Below are 18,259 nucleotides of genomic sequence, written 5' to 3' on the forward strand. Positions count from 1 at the left end.
GATGGCTCCAGTGGGCGTTTATTTGATTTCTGGGTAGCAGCTTCACTTGCTAACATTAGCAGCTCCATAGCCTAGATCATTGATTGCTAACCTTGACACTTCAGCTGTTGTTGAACTACACATCTTTTACTATTTGGCCATGCTAAAACTGATGCAGGGCATGTTGAGATGTGTAGTTCAACAACAGCTGGAGTGTCAAGGTTAGCCATCACTGGACTAGATAATCACAATTACAATTGCATCTGTGTACAAATGCATCCCCCTAATTATCTAGTGTTTCCCACCGTTGGGCTGACCCCTAATAACCTTGTTGTACCCACCATTGAAATCAATAACATAAAAATTAGATAACAGAGATAACAGTTATATCCCCATTGTAATAGAATGTGAGACTCAGATAGTGGGACATTTTGGTAGAGTCCCTATTTTTTTTTTTTTTTTAGTGACAGTCACTTACATGGCATCTGTTTTTTCAGTGTAAATGAGTACCACTTTAAAAAATGGGAAAACTCTCCCAAAATCTCTCACTTTCTGATTCTCGCACCGTATTACATTTGGCCCAAGGGGTCAACATTCAAAACAACAAAGATCGTTATACATAATACATTTTTATAGCTATGGGTTCATACAAATTACTAGGTTGAATATTAATATTGAAATTAATACATTTTTATAACTTATCTGATAAAACAGTTCAATGTAATTCTAATATGTACTATTTAAAACCAAGAAATTAACTTTTCCCAAAGCTAGAGGCCAGAGTGATATTAGTATGAAGAAGGAAGAAGAATTTCATTGCCCTACTTAAGAAAAGAAGAGAAGGGGTGCTTCCACAGTGTCACATGGCTGTCACATCATCAAAAGGCAAGATGGGAAGAAAAGAAAGTTTGTTCAAGCAGCAGAGAAAATGGACGAGGTGCTCATTTCATTGAATCACTGAGAAGCCTGTTCTGTCTTAAACGTCCTGAGTAACATGTTGTTGGGGGAGAGCTGGAGACAGCATCTATCTACTGCCAGGAAGGACCACCCAGCAAGACAGGACACAGTGTGCTTTCTGAAGAGCGCCTCTCACCCACCACTAATTAGTTGACTCTGAGACACTCAGCGTTCAGGACAAATGGAACTTGCAATGCATACATAAAACCCTGATGTATTTCAGAAAGTGGATGATCGCACTGGCTTTCCATGAACACTTTGCAATACTAGCAGTGTGTGTCAGAAGGCAATGGATAAATGTGATCATGTATTAAGAATTAACTTAAAAAAAAAAAAAAGTATATATATATATATATATATATATATATATATATATATAATGGTAACTGGTTGTTGTTGTGAAGAAAATCTGTGCGGAAAGATAGATGATCAGCAAAATAAATATTCACTAAACAACCATTTTTCTTTAAATATGGATTTGCCCTCAGATACCTGCGTCTATACCCCATACTGAGCCCCTCCGAAGGGAATAGCGTCCCATATTATTTTTTTTACATTGAAAGCCTTATTCTTATCTCAAATGCAGCAAATCATCACACACAGTGTACAAGTGACGCTGGGCTGCAACTATAAATCCACAGTTTTACAAAGGTGAAAATACAATTTAACATGACGTGAGGATGCTGCATCGTAGCATTTTGTGTACAGATTCAGACACATTCACACACAAATGAACAATCGTCACATAATAGATTGGTTGCTATGGACAACATCCCGTCTTCAATAGAACTCCCATCTTAGTAAATTTACCCCATCAGGTCCAGGGCGACATGGCCACATTAAACTGAAATGTGGGGCTGTGTGGTGCAACTGAAGCTATGGTGCATGAGGTCACATTTATTTATTACCAGTTGTTTATACTGTATAGTGCACACATACAGTATTCTGCAGCATTTTACAGAGAATATTTGAACACTCCCTCAGTATATATACCTTACCACATGTACATGAACACACAAACATTCTAGGGTTAATTTTGTTGGGAGCCAATTAACCTGCCAGTATAATTATGGGAGGAAACAGGAGTATTATGGGAGGAAACCCTCTCAAGTACAGGGAGAATATACAAACTCCGCACAGTTTGGGCCAATGTGTGAATCAAACCCATGACCTCAGTGCTGTGAGGCAGTAATGCTAACCATTACACCATCCGTGCTGCCCTAAGGGTATATTTAGGACTTTTTCTTGCATTCACTAATTTAAATAGATTTGGAATATTAGATAACACTGGAGTTGCAGATAAAAAAAGTAACTGTCATTACTAGTAGTTATGTTCGGTGCAAAAAAAAAAATAATCAGTAAAACTTGGGTTTTAGGCATATTCTACCTGTACAAAAGAATCCCCTTTAGTGTATTAAACCGTAATTAACAGAGAAAAAAAATAAGAAAGCTTAACCAATCCCAGTCTTCAGAGCCTGATCTGAACTTGGAAAATCAGGGTAGAAATCGGCACAACGTCCCCCCTGTCTTTCCAATAACCAGCTGGATGGCTTAAGCTACTACTAGACCTATGCCATCATGTAGAGCAGGCATGTCCAATGTTGGCCCTCCAGATGTTTTGAAACTACACATAACCAGCATGCTTTGCAATAGTTTTAGCATTCTCTAATAGCAAAACTGTGGCATAGCATGCTGGGATGTGTAGTTTCACAACATCTGGAGGGCCAACGTTGGACATGCCTGATGTAGAGGGTGAGACTGTTTGAATAGCAAAATAAATTGAATTGCAAAATAAATTTGACTGCAAAGGGTTAAAGAAACCCTTTTCAAGGTATAAGAAGAGTTCTCCTGTTCATCACTACCAAAAGTCCGAGCCGGGCACATGGTCGTATAGGAATGAGATTGTCATCAAAGATTCTTTGAATTTAAGGAGTTGGATAAATGGGACTGGATTATTATCCCACTGTTAGTTATTTTAGTTTATATAGTTTATTCTATGTCTAGACATAGGCATTTTCCATTTGATTGTGTAATAGGTTTGTTAGTTTGCTATATATACCTGTGTTTGGAGACCCTCCATATACAGTACTTTGAAAAAATATACTATCTCAGTATTGAAATGCATTAGTAGGAGGGACAAAATAGAGAGACCTTTTTCCTTTGGCCCAGCATACAGAGACACCTGTTGGCTTATTCTGTCATGCTGTCTGTGTCTAAGTTTGTTTGTGGACATTACCAAAGTGTGAGAGGCTGATCCATCTCTATTCTTTTATTATTGTGATTTTTATTTAAATTAAATTACAATATTGCACTATGTGGTGCCTTTTTTTGTCTCACATATTCCATTGTGGAAGCAAATACCTGTTTGGAGGTGAACAGAAAAGGGTTTTTGGAATGGCAATTGCATTAAGGGGGATGTCTTCCCCAATGTAAGCCCATTTGCCCACATCATTTGTGGACCATTTTATCTGGTATGATCTCCAAAAAAACCCAACAAAATGATCTATGTATTGGGGTGGTCTATTATATATTAAGCAATAAAACACTTGTATATTATTCTGTTTTAATGTTTGGGGTACAGATAAAGCCATCTTCGTTCATCCGGCAAGCGCGCTGAAGCTTTCTGTCTAGGTGCACTGTTCACTGAGAGTGGGACACACTCGTTCATGTGTGTGAGAAGCTTGTGCTCTCCATTTGTGGCAATGGGACATGCTTCCGTATGAGATGCTCCCGTGTCCCCATCTTGGCTAACAACATTTTTCTGCTGCCGCAAAACAGAGATGGGGAGTTGCACGCCATTATTTATTTGAGTAGATAACTATGAACCTAACAAAAAAAGAGTTACATTATTGTGATCATTAGACACTTTGAGATATTACCTCTTGGGCAGACACAGCTGGTGACGGATCAGGCTCAGTTAAAGTGGATGTTTAAATAAAGACCAGAATGATATATTAACAAGATGGTTTCTTTAGAACTGCAAGACTTGATGTTTACTGTGGAACATAGGTTCCGTATACAACTAGCCAATGCAAATGTGTTCTCCCATATCTTCTGTTTAGGCTATAAGTGCTCCGTTCTCTAGGTTGAATCTGAGGCGAGGGAGTAATGTATGATGAGAACACTGGAATAATGTTGGAAGGCAGGTATATTTGCCCCAGGTTTCTTACCTACAGTATGTGTTTTAGAACTCCAGGAATGAAGTTTTGGTTCTGAAAACAGCTTTTGGCTTTTAATAAGAGGCAGATATTAATATGGCCGATAACAGGGGTAGCCAACTCCAGTCCTCAAGTTTCCAACAGTTCACAATTTCCAGAGCACCTAGCTTGTGTACAGGTGCGCTCATTACTCAATGACACATTTTAAAAGATCCAGATTAGGAGGAGCTAATTACTTCATTTGTGATTCTATGAGGAAACTGGAAAATACCTACTGTTGGTAGCTCTCGAGGACTGGAGTTGGCTACCCCGGGCCTATAATGTATGTGGTTTTAAGAAATTTTGCTCATGCTCAGTAACAAATAATCTGTTTTTTTTTTTACTCAGAATCAGGCTTTATAAAGTAGCTAATCAAATCGAAACCTACTCAATACAGTACTAATTACTGTTTAGCTAAATGAATGTAACCAATTGATAATCTAAAACCCTTTAATTTCTGGGATTTCCAGGAAAGATTGGAATCAAGTTATCACTGTGCACATACTATACTACATCATGTCAAACATATTCCTATATAATAACTTGTAAATGAAAGTCAACAATTTTACATGGAGTTGTATATCATTTACATGTTGGTCATACTGTAGTAGTTGTTGTTTTCACTGTGCATACATTCAATTGCATTGCATATGTATCTAAATAGTGTTAACACAAAATTACAGTTTTCATTTCAGACACATACTGTACATGGAGAAGTGCATTGAAAATGTAATGGGCATTCCTGGTTGGTGATTGGGAGGTGGTTACTCAGACGCATGGTGGAGGAGGTATAATTGAATGGCGTGGTTTTTCAGGGTTTGGGCAATCTTAATGTTTCAGGATACCAAGACATTTTGAACAATGATATTCTACCAACTTTGTGGCATCAGTTTGTGTAAGGCCCTATCTTATTCCAACATGTTCCAGTGAACAAAGCAAGGACTATAAGGATGTGGTGGGGGGGGGGGTTATTCAGTCCTGATTGCATGGCTGTGAATTTGCAGGCTGGCTGATAATCGAATGACTTCCATTGTGTAATTAAAAACCTGCTATTTTTTGGGGAGTGTGATGGAAAATGCAGGCGTTTCCAGGCATTGAAGTGAAGTCATGTGACGTCAGCCTGTTTCTATCGCACTCGCCAAGTAAATTCCTGAATTACGCTCTGGAAAAATAATTAAATGGTGAGTTACAAATGGATTTGCTGCTAATCGCTGATTGGCTTAATTTAGGCAAGCCATTCACAAGCCTTGCACGGCAATTTGAAGGCTTGCACAGGGTGGATCACTCTGGCTTGGAGCTAATTACCTGATCCCAGAGCTATGCAAATTAGCAGACTTCCAATCAGGTTTGAATAACCCCCATGGTTTGATCAGTTCGGAGTAGAAGAACTTGACTGACCTACACAGAGCCCTGACCTCAACCCCTTCTAGCACCCTTGGGATGAACTGGAATGGAGATTGCGAGTCAGGCTTTCTTTTTCAACATCAGTGCCTGAGTGGGAGGACAAAGTGAAGCTGCATTCTCACAGTATGTGACATCACAGAGGCTGTGGCTCCTGATTGGTCCTATAGATCACACTGCTGTGGATTATTAGACAGAACATGTCTAGATACACAGTCAATAGGTCTACCCCAAATGGGCAAACTGCAAAAGGTCGACAAGGTCAAAAGATAGACACATGAAAAGGTAGACATGAGTGTTGACGTGGACCATCAGTTAGTGTAATGCGTGCACTCACCATGCTTTATTCTCCCTCTATGCCAACATGGATCGTGAAGAAAGAACAAGCCAGTTTAAAAAAAAAACATGTGCCTACCTTTTTTCACGTCAAAATGTTGACCCTGTGGACTTATTGCATGTTGACCTTTAGACCCTGTTGACCTATTACATGTCAACCTTTTGGGGTAGACCTATTGACTGTCTATCTACACACTGTAGATCTATCAACTGGAACCAGGTAATTCTGGTGTAGTGTACAGTACAGTATATAGTACCCATCAGTGGCGACACAGTGGTGAATATATACTATATAGTTGCTACTTATGTCAAAATCTATTTGGAGGCACTTGGGCCCATCCTAATGTTATGGACGATGAAAAATGAAGCCACACATGTACAGTTGGTCGGAGATCACATGCATGATAGCAGTACACCACCGTTACTATGGAGACCCTACAGCACTGGAAGAAGGAAAGTGAAAGCACCGATCGCTCTCCTCAACAAAATCAACTACATTTAACTAGCTTTGCATGAAATTAAAGTTTATTTAATCTAAGAGAGCAACCGCCCATGTAATAGCATGGCTTTGTATAAATTGGAATAATTTAGCACAGAGGCATTATCGTGTCAACGTGAGACTGCAGTAGTATTACTTCCCTACCATGATCCTTCTACAATATATAAGCTTTTTTTCCCAGCAGCCTATTAGGAACTGATTCCAAGCTATAGATTTTGCTTTTTTACTACATGAACAATATACAGTGTTGTGCTGCTATTACTTTCAGTATAAGTTCTTTTAAAAGTCAAGTTAAGGCTGACATCGGCATGAAGCAGCATTCTTTAAAACAGTGGGGCTCATGCAGAAGTGCATGCAGATGGGGACACATTTTAGTTAATAAAATGAATTTTTTCTATTCAATTGCATTCGTTTTTGGACTTATTTTAGTCATGTGTTGTTTTTCCTAAAATCAATACTGCATCGGTGGAACATTACTAAAATACAGTTAAAAACGGTTTCGCCAAAAACATGTGGATCGTTGAGTATTTAACCAATCCTTGTGTTTTTGACCATGACAGATTTTTCAACTAGTCAAAAAATCGTCACTTTAATTGAATAGGTTAAAAGTAAATTTGAAAAAAAAGTAAACCTAAAAACAACAAAAAGTGAATTTTTTTTTTTTAAAGAATGGCACTTAATTGAATACCCCTAATGTAAATGATACATTTCATAATTTTTAGTACTTTAATGAAATATGCTACACATAAGATATAATACTTTATGTAAAACACAATGCAATGTAGATTAAATTAAATTCAATAAAATATAAACATCAGGGGCCAAAAGGTGTGAGAATCAGAAAGTGAAAGATTTTGGAGAGTTTTTGCATTTTTTTTCGATTCTCACACCCTACTTCATTTGGCCCAGATTGGAATCTCAACAGCGAACATTCCAAACATATCAGCTAATGTACTAGAAATGTATAGTTTTTGTTCTTAATGGGTGGCATTGTTTATTAATAATCTTTTTACTATGTTATTACTCTTACCATTTGCATCACTTAAGCTGGGTCCACACCTAAAAGCCCCATGCACACTAGGCAAAAATTAACAATATTTAACAATATTTTGGGAACATAATGAATGATATCCTGCATGTATTGTTAAGGATATTGGGTGCACAAACTAGACGATATTGTAAACAATATCATTTAGAAGCCCCTTTATGAACAATATTGGTAATAAAATACTCTAGCGAGAACAAAAATCTGGTAATCTATTGAAGTAAATGAGAATGGAATATCTGTTCCCAAACACTGGAAAGTAGACAATGGTCATTCAGGTAAATTGATTAAATCTATTTGATTTAACAAATTTATTTGAACAATTGTTGTGTCCATTTTCATGCATTTGGGAGCAAATAGTTGATTGCCCTTTGCTCAGATTCTTGTTCCCACCAGATAGATTGGACAGATAAATCTTTATGTGTACCCAGCTTTACATTTCCATTATGTGTGTACCCAGCTTAAAGTTTGTGTTTTTTTGGCAAAAAAAGATATAAAAATTGATGAAAATCATTTGCAGCTAGATGAAATGCATAAGGGAACACCTTTATCTTCTGATATCTTGCTGTTGGTTATAAACACGCTTGTTGGTCAATACTTTCACTGAAACAGTTTTGTTAAACAGGAGTTGGGAAACAACAAGAGACATATTAGTGTTGACATGTAGTTAAATGATTAATGGCTACAAGCTGGCCCTTAATTAAATGTTACTGTGCATGACTCATCAGCAACAGTAAAATCACATGTCTTTAATATATTGCATGACTAACCAGTCACAATAACATCACAGGTCTGAGTCACCAGACTTAAAGGTCAGGTAAAATAGACACCAGGTATATGTTGTTTACTTGGCTCTATAAAAGCGACTGCATATACCCAAGCCTGTTACTGGTTATTGGAGGTCACATACAGTACTTAGGCCATGAGAGATTGAAACCTTATCACATTGATTACTTTTTGTCTTTTTTCACCTGTATCTTCAATAAAACCTCAAAGTAGTTTGGAGTCAATGTGTGGACTAACCTCACATCCGCTATGCACCTACCAACTTGTAGGTATATGCCAATAAATAGGTCTATATCATGGGATCAATATCATGTCAGATAGGCAGATTCTATCTTTATTTTATACAAACACATTACTATTTTTATTAATTAAACCAATTGAGAACAACGGGGCTCCTTCTCCTCAACAAAGAGTTGTTTATGAAACATCACAATGTATCAGCCTCTGATATTCAACACTAACAATGTTTTGAATATACTGGTTTGTACTAGAAGGGCCCGGTGTTTCTTTGGACATGGACACAAGAATACCAGTATTTATTTTTATATGTCTTACATGTACAGTATGTCTTCTGTGGTAGTTTGCTATCCCATGGATTTCAACTAGAGGTACTTTAGTAATAGTAGTGTAACTCAACAGTTAGATGAACAACAGTTGTATGGATACTAATAAAAGTAAATAACCTAGTAGAAATCTTCAGAAAGTCATATGCAGATTTGATAGGCCAGGACCACCCTAATATCAGAAATCCCATAATATAGGTAGTATAGGTACAGGTGGGAGACATTCTTCACAGGAAGAGGAGCAACAGAACATGAGGACATGCACTGAAACTAGAGGGAGGAAGATTCAGGGGAAATTTGAGGAAGAATTACTTAACAGAAAGAGTAGTAGATAAGTGGATTAGCCTCCCTTCAGAGGTGGTAGAGGCAAATACAGTAGAATAATTTAAACATGATTGGGATAGGCATATACAAAGAAATAAGGATCAAATATGGTAAAAAGGTAACATGTTTAAAAAAGGGGCAGACTAGATGGGCCAAGTGGTTCTTATCTGGCGTCAAATTCTATGTTTCTATGTTAATCAAAAAAAAATAAGGGGTGATAGGCAGAGTTCACACCAAACAGCAGAGTCAAGTATAGAGACAAAAGTCCTGACCTTAGCAAAATACAATAGCAGTCCAGTAAGCAGGCAGGGTAAGTCCGCTGACCAATCCAATAACAGATATGGTTGGTGTACACTTTAGTAGTTAGCATTACTGCCTCATTGCCCTGAGGTCATGAGTTCAGGTCCTGATCAAGGAAAAGGGGGTATCCTATTATATGTGGTAATTCAATGCACAGTAAAAACTGTCTTTTAAGAACTGTATTTTCGTCTGACTACCAAAATACATCTACATATACAAACACAAAGGAGCATATTTACTAAACTGAGGGTATATATAAAAGATGATTCTTCCGATCAATTACCTATCACCTGCTAAATAAGGTGAATGTACTATGTAATATAAAATGTATGTACTATGTTTATGCTCCTTAGCTAAGGTGATAATTTCTAGGTACTGGATGGCAAAAACTGGTCCGGTAATTGAAGAATGGACAGCATTGGTTTACTATACAGCTGAGCAAGAGAAGTATTTATCTATTGGCAGAAATACACTCAGTAAACACAACACAATATGGAGTAGGTGGAAAGCTTCGCTATACTGGAGCTCTAGGAACACTGTAAATAAATAATAAATATACAAATAGTACTATAAGGGAGATACTGCACTTTAATAGAGAAGCACAATACTATAAGGAAGGAAAAAAAATCACAACTTGCACTGAAACAGGGCCGGTGTAAGGCTTCACAACACCCTAGGCAAAACTTCAACTTACTGCACCCCCCCCCCCCCTCCCATATTGCTACCAATACCCACTTTTCAACCCCTTAAGGCATACTTGACAAACATTCTGGAAAGGCAGGGAGGCTCCCAAAAAATGGAGGGTACTCCCAGCCCCCCCTTGGGAAGGGGGGGGGGGCAAGTCCCCTGCTTTCCCTGGAGGCCCCCTTTGCCACCCACAATATAGTAAAAGGAGGAGGGGGCAGCAAAGTAGGGAAGTATGCCTCAAGGGAAAGTATAGGGGTACTTAATGTCTCCTGCATTAAATACAACAAGGATCCTCATAGACATCCTTAATAGACTTGGTGGCGCCCCCTCAGATCCTGGCGCCCTAGGCGGCTGCCTAAAGCTGCCTAATGGTAGAGCCGGCCCTGCACTGAATAAATGTTTAATGATTTAAGCATCACAAATACATTTTTTTTATATAACATATTTATATTCTCAATTTCAATCTGATATAAATACACGATAATATGCTAATAGTGTTAGCTTTAAATATATCACATACAGTATATACGTAAATTAATATATAGAGTGTAAGTTTATTAAATAAAAACTATGCGGCACGGTTTATCGACCAATTCATTTCTCTATGTTTGTTAGCCAATAGATATATCAGCGAGGAGAAGTTAACTATATTGAGATATGCCAATTATACAGGCAACCATACTACAAAGGATCATGATAGTAGCCAAGCAGGAAAATCAATAATAAACATTATTACTCCAACATAAATCATAAATCCTTCTTCTTTGCCACCTCTATTGCCATCAGTTCTAGAAGAAATGCATTTATCTTAGGCAATCCTGCTGGACTTGACTGTCTGTTTGTCTAATGTATATTTTTCTTTAGTGTAATCTGACTTCTGTTTTATGTGTATATTTTAAAAATTCAATAAAAAGAATAAAAAAATAAAAAAAAGAATGCAGGCCTGTGAAGTAAGTGTGAAAATCAGTATACTGTAACTGTCATTGAGTGATGGTACTCCTGGCATTATAAAGGGCAATGAGCCACTGCTTCTTTGGTCACTTTTAGTAGTCTTACGTGGCCAAACCTGCCCTGTCTGGTCAGGACAAGCACAATGGAAACTTTATATGGGCAATCGAGTGTGATAAACAATTGAATTGCCCCCAATGTGTCATTGTCATAAAGCACAAAATACATCTACATACACAAACACAAAGGAGCATATTTACTAAACTAAGGGTTTATACAAAAGATGATTCTTTTGATCAATTACCTATCACACTCTAAATAAGGTGTAATCTTTACCATTACTACCTCACAGCACCTAGGTCATTAGTTCAATTCTCACCATGGCCCTAACTCTTTCGAGTTGGTCCTCTCCATGTTCTCTGGTTTCATCCCACAGTCTCAAAATATGCTAGTAGGCTCCCAACAAAAATGAGCCCTAGTGTGTAAGTTTGTGCATGTACAGTACATGGACACACTACATGGGCCACGTGATTGTTATCGGTCAATGAATTCCATGTTTTTATGTAAATAAAACCATATTTTAGTAAATATTCCCCAGAAAGTGATTTTTTTCGTGTAATGGTGTTATATTGCTGCAAATTTTGGTTACAGGAATTGCAAACCTGTGATAAACCATCTATCATAAAACAAATAGATAAAAAGACAAATAGATGAAAAACAGATAGAATAGTACAATTACTCTGATTTCATTATGGAAAGTACTCACTTGCATGATCATAACCAGTCTTCATTCTTTTGTACAAGCGATATCTCCACTCCCAGGACTTGAGCTGCTTATCCTTTTCTGTACTGTCCACGCCAAGGCCCTCATTATGTATCTTTGCAGACAGCTCGCTCATTCTCTGCTGGGCTTCCTCCACTAGAGCGATCAGGTGCATCGATCTGCTTTCCAGGCTGACAACTGCAAAACCAAGGAATAATTATATGGGTATATAAGTTGGCTTCTAGAACTAGAAATCAGCATGAATCATATCACAATATAACTGCAAAGACATGTTTTTGATTATTACACGTTGAGATTCCCTTATCCAAAATGCACAGGACCAGGAGAATTTTGGATAATGGATTATTCCGTATTTTGGAATATTTTAATATTTCAATGATGTATTTTGAAGTATCTTGCATTTATGTTATACAAACATATCAACCACATGAAATACACACAGATCTATTTTATTTCTTCAAAAAAACAAGGTTCAAAACATGAAACAAAATTTGTGTACTATATCAGGAACTGAATTTGAATGCCAAGCAATCATTTTCTTGCACATATTTAGTGCCAGTTATATATCATGTCCTTAGTAGTGCTGTTACAGATGTCCCAAGTAAGTTTTTAGCAAAACATTTTTTTTTCTCCGGAATGTATGGTTTTCGGAATGATTCGGATAACGCATATTCAGATAAGGGATACTCAACCTTTATTAATTAAGGTGGTTCACACTGTAAAATAAAGTGAGGAGAGATACAGTAAAAGTGCCAACCAATGAGCACCTAACAGTCCTGTTACAGGCTGTATTTGGAAAATGACAGTAGGAGCTGATTGGTTGGTACTTTACTGTATCTCTATCCAAGCTTTGATACTTATGATACTTAAGGTGCCTACACACGGTGCGATGCCTCAGTGCTTTTAGTACTAGATGGCATAGCATCTAGTACAAAAAGCATACAATGTGCTACAGCACGGTGCTTTTTGTACTAGATACGATGCAATCTAGTGCTAAAAGCACGGGCAGCACATAAGTCTTTCATGACCCACTGCATTCAAGCACCACGCAAATCATCTTATCTAAAATAACGACTCGGACAACTGAAATGTGGTGAATGGGGTCGTATTTTTATTTTTCTGAAAGAGGGTGGCCTATTTGATCTAACTTTAAAATTTAACTTTAACTATCTATGGTGGCGAGGTCAGAACTGGTTTAAATAAAAATTTCTTGGGCTGACTGCCCAAAGGAACAAGAACTGGCCTCCTGCCAAATCCCTGTCCTTAAAATACAATTTAAAATGATTCAAAAATAAAAATCAGGCCACCTGCCTCAACAATTTAAAAATCTCCATCAGGTCACAACTCAACTAAAGTGACATCAGGGGCCCACCTGGATCGGTGATGCCCCTGAAGGAAAAACTGTTGCCATGCCAAAGTCACTTTCTCCAAAGGAGTTGCCCCTCAAGGGAAATGAATCCCAAAAAGGTGTTAATGCACAAATTAACCTAGCCACCGTTCTGAGACCGGCCACCTGCCGAAGATCTCACTATCCGGCACCGCCACCATAGACTAAATCTACATAGCCCTCAATCTCTCTATAATATCCCTAAGGAATAGGGCCATACCCTCCTCTGAAAGGTGTACTCCGTCACTCCTGTACAGCCTCTGATCGTGGAAGGTGATACCCGCATGCGGTATCGAGTATCCGCTTTGCTGACAGACAGCTCGACCCACTACTGAGTTCACCCTGCGTCGCACCAGATCAACTGCCCCAGGGTTAAGAGCACCCCTCCAATGCTGCCTTGGTATAATGTCCAACCAAAAGACTCTGCAAAAGGGGAAACGCTGTAATAGATCTAACAACTCATTTCTGATTTCAAATCTAACCTCCAGACAGGTTCTGGATGTTAAATCATTACCCCCTAAGTGCACTATCAGAAATAGCGGGTATCTACTGCCTCATCAAATGTTCGCCTAAATTGCGAAAACCTTAAACCACGATGCCATAGCCATCTAAACAAATTCAATTCCGGATACTGTCCGTAATCCAGAGCTATTGGGGATACTGATAGCCAGTAAACAAATGAATGGCCCAATAACCAAATAAATTGCGGATCAATCCGCATGCCTGAAAAAAGAAGTTAGAAAACATTAGTAGGATTTCTGAATTATTTTAATGTTAAGCTAGTGTAATTCCTGACATTGGGCTGTGTTTATTACTTTAAAAAGAGGAAGGGTGGAGGGGGGTGGGGGGGGAATTTGGGTCGCCCCAATTTGACTTGAGGCAAAAAACACACCCACCAGCCGGCAGTAGCCGTAATTAAAACTGGTGGTCAATAAAAAATTCCTCAAGGCCCCCCAAACACTAAAGCGTGTTTGAGCGAGCGGCTAATCCTCAAAGGGGGCGCACTGCCAGATCAAGGTCTGATGTAACGTCGAAATGCACCAGACCTCCATCTACCCAGTGCCCGAATAGATCCATCGGACCAACCCGCCGCAGCAGCAGCCGAAGCGGCGCCGATGCGGAAAGAGTGTGTCCCATACATCTCCGGTGAAAGACCCAGATGCAGAATGCCCCGTTTCAAGACCGAATTGAATTGGTAACGAGTCAGAGGAGACCCATCCATGTGAATGAGCCATCCCCCGGGCATATTCCGACGCAAGGACGAATAAGCACCTGCCACAACCAACGGACAAATCCGCTGATCCGGACAGGAACCCATACGAACCCATCGCCCCTTGCCGACTACATCAGTCTTGGACCGTTGCACTCTGCACCACAACCCGTCGGGGGCAACGACGACATGGGTTGCCAGCATAGGTGACACCGATGACCGAGATGGTGCCACCAGTTCACCTACCCTGAACGCCCCATGAAAGGCCATCACAAAGGCCATAGAAAACAGTTTGGCCTCATACTGAGATGTGCAAACTGCTTTCAAGACGCGTACCAACCTTCCCAACAGGCAACCATCAATCGGCCGTCGCCTATCGGGGATGGGTGGTTCTAATCTAGCCCAGCCCTTAAGCATTCTCTGCAGGAAAAAGGACTTGGTAATGTCCCTTTTTCCTTACAAACGCAGAAAGTAAGAAATGCCAGCTAAGGCCTTCCCCACTGCGCCGCGAGACTTACCGGCTACATAGAAACGCCAAGCAAAGGCGAGGATTTATGATTTTAAACTCTTACCTCTGTTGCCACTTTCCCTTAAGAATTGTCTCCAACTCTGCCACGCCGTCAAATATGCGGCAAACGTAGACGGTGCTAAAGAGCTATGAGCTAGCCCCTCCATTCCGGGTGAATTACCTGCCATACATAAAAAGGGCAAATGTCACCCGTTAGCCGTGCAGTAGGTGCCAGGCGTCTAAAGCGTTGCCATTCAAAGCGCGAAAGGGCATCGGCTATTTCATTATGTACGCCGGGAACATGTCTGGCTCTCAACGTTATATTGTTAACCCGACATGTTAGCACAATCTGCCCAATTACTCTGAGAACCTCTAAGGAAGTAGATTTTTGCCTGTTAATAGCATAAACAACACCTAAGTTGTCACACCAAAAAACCACTTCCTTATTTTTTAAATAATCATGCCACAGCTCAATTGCGACCATGATGGGAAACACTTCTAGTAGAAGCATATTCCTCGTAAACCCTCTCTCAATCCAGTCTGCAGGCCAAGATTCCGAACACCATCTACCGGCAAAGAAAGCGCCAAAGCCAGTGGCACCCGCTGCGTCGGTATATAGCTCCAGAACAGAATTACAAATGGGCGCCTCCTGCCATATGCGAATACCATTAAATTGGGACAAAAAGGCATCCCAAATTCTGAGGTCACACCGCATTTCGCTTGTGAGCCTCAGGAAATGGTGAGGCCTCCTTATTCCCACCGTAGCCCTTTCTAATTTCCTCATGAAAATCCTACCCATGGGTATTACTCGGCAGGCAAAATTAAACACACCCAGCAAAGATTGGGCCTGTTTAAGCGTCAATTTCCCTGCTGCGAGGACAAACAAGATTTCATCATGTAAGCGATTAATCTTGTCTCTTGGAAGCCTACATTGACCCTGCACTGTGTCGACTTCAATACCCAGGAAAGTTAAGACTGTAGTCGGGCCCTCAGTTTTATCGGCCGCTATCGGTACCCCAAATGACTTAAAAAGTGTCTGTGCATTAACTAATAGGGCTAAACATCTATCTGAGTTTGATGGACCCATGAGCAGAAAATCATCAAGATAATGTGCTATTCCGGACTCTCCAGAAACCTTGTGCAAACACCATTGCAAAAAGGTGCTGAATCGTTCGAAATAAGCGCAGGAAATGGAACAACCCATGGGAAGGCATCTATCCAAATAAAACCCATCGTCTAATTTAAAACCCATGTATTTAAAAGCCGATGGGTGCAAAGGCAATAACCTAAAAGCGGACTCAACATCTATCTTGCACAGTAAAGCCCCTTTTCCAAAAGACCTGACTAATGCAATGGCCTCGTCAAAAGATTGATAAACCACTCTACATAATTCATCAGGGATGGCATCATTGACTGATGCCTCTTTTGGGCTGGATAGATGCTGAATCAGCCTAAATTTTCCCTCTGCTTTTTTGGGTACTACTCCTACCGGAGACAGAATCATACCCTGAATAGGAGGCTCTTCTAAACGCAAATTCCTAACGGATCCCTGACTAATGTTACCCGAAATTGGCAAACCCCCCCCCCCCCCCCCGAGAATCCCGTTTTAATGAATTCCGCCTCCTCCCTAAAGGGGTATCTACCCAACCATGGTAACATAGCCTGCAGCTGGATTGGGGATGGAGCTTTAAGCATGATTTGTTTCCGCTGGACAGCGGATTTGCTTGTTGCCCGAAGCTCCACCCGGTCCTTGCGCTGGCCTGCTGCACTCCTTAATGGGATGATTGCCTCCACATCTGATACAGGAGTGCCGAAAACGACACTTCTGGCCCAGTGTGCACGTGTTATTGTTGTAGGCAAAGCATTTCCCATGACCTACTCTGTTAGCACGGCCCCCCGTAGCCTGCCCACCTTGCTTCTTAGTCCAATGCTTCGCAGAAGCATCGCCCATTGGCACGGCAGAATTTGTAACCTCAACATAAAGCTCAATGTCTTTTCTGCCAAAGTCATAAACCTCCTTTCCGTGCTGCTTGCGCCTGAACTCCTCATCATACGTGCGCCATCCGTAGCCGCGGTATGATGTGTACAAATTATGAATTAGATACTGATAGCGTATCAAATTCATGTATTCGTCAGGCCTAGACTCCATATAACATGCCGCGAAGACCAGCATTCCTCGCACCCAGTTATTGTAAGTCATTATCGCTTCCTCACTGTCTGTTCCTTTCTTTCGTGCAGCAATCAGCGCTTTCTGACTTTTGCTAGTAAGAGCAAATATGTTAACATACTTGCCCTTTCTAATCCTGTCCCGCATCCTTGGCCGCAAACCCCGCATTACGGCGGTATTTGCACATTGGACCGAGTCAGATTCAATTGTCAGCACTGAATCCTCGCTAGGAGTCCTCCTAGTTCGTCTCCTCTTTCTCCTGGACCTCCGCACCCCGTCATCCGATGAGGAGGGAGATTCAGAAGAAGTAGAGGCCAACGAACTGATGATCACTTCATGACTCCTGAAGTGCCTGCTACTGCGGGCACAAAAGGGACATTTGTCTCACCAATAGAGTCATTCATAACAGCTGACCCTGCCGACATATTGTTGGTGGCACCCAGGGCAGAGGAAAGAGCCGGCACCATGACCTGTGTCAGTGCTGCAGCGTCTAATGGACGCTGACCACCAGCACCCTGCCCACCTGGACCGGTTAACAGGGGCACTATGGCGGATACCACTGCTGCACAGATCGTGGATAGCGAGGCCATGTTCCCAGTGGGGTCACCTCCCCGGACCACCTCCGCATAAGTACGGCGGGACCCCACACTACTACCCCTGCCTCCAGTTGGAACCAATGCTAAGACATTTTGCTCCCCTATGGACCCAGAGGATGAGCCCCCATCCTCTGTTCCAAATGCAGGCACATCAAACTGCTGTGCCCTCCTATTCCTTCTCCTCGTTCTAGCATTGCCTCCAACTGCAGCATACCCATAGGAATCACCCTCATTTTGCTGGGGAGTTATATCATCCTCCCCAGCATTTACATCCACATTGTCAGAGGGCAGCTCTGCGCGACTTCTACCACGCGCAGACCTGCCCCCCCTAGCAGCGGCAGGGCATCTAACCTGCCGCTGACTACCGGCACTGCCAGCAGGAACCCTAACGGTCCCCGCTGTTGACACCGCTGAACGGGAGGCGGCACGCTGCAGCTGCGCTGCTCCTGGCACCCCCGCTGACCTCTGACCCACGCCGGCCTGGCGCGAACGAACTGCGCCAGGCCGACGGTGCAGGGACTCTTCCGCCGCCTGGACGCGGCCACCCCTGCCTACCGGAGCATTACTCGGCCGCCCGCGAGCTGC

At 41.0% G+C, this 18,259-nt stretch overlaps 1 protein-coding gene across 4 annotated transcripts in view; it reads right to left on the bottom strand.

Annotated features, from left to right (window-relative positions):
* Positions 1–18,259, bottom strand: part of ANKFN1 (ankyrin repeat and fibronectin type III domain containing 1) — a 402,168-nt gene that overhangs the window by 272,921 nt on the left and 110,988 nt on the right. For all 4 annotated transcript variants that reach the window (XM_083148639.1, XM_083148638.1, XM_083148637.1 and 1 more), the window contains exon 5: positions 11,789–11,983. In XM_083148639.1, coding sequence (XP_083004765.1) covers positions 11,789–11,983 — 195 coding nt within the window. The remainder of the gene's footprint in view (positions 1–11,788; positions 11,984–18,259) is intronic.

The sequence above is a fragment of the Crinia signifera genome, chromosome 6, assembly GCF_055691185.1.
Source record: "Crinia signifera chromosome 6, ASM5569118v1, whole genome shotgun sequence".
NCBI lineage: Eukaryota > Metazoa > Chordata > Amphibia > Anura > Myobatrachidae > Crinia > Crinia signifera.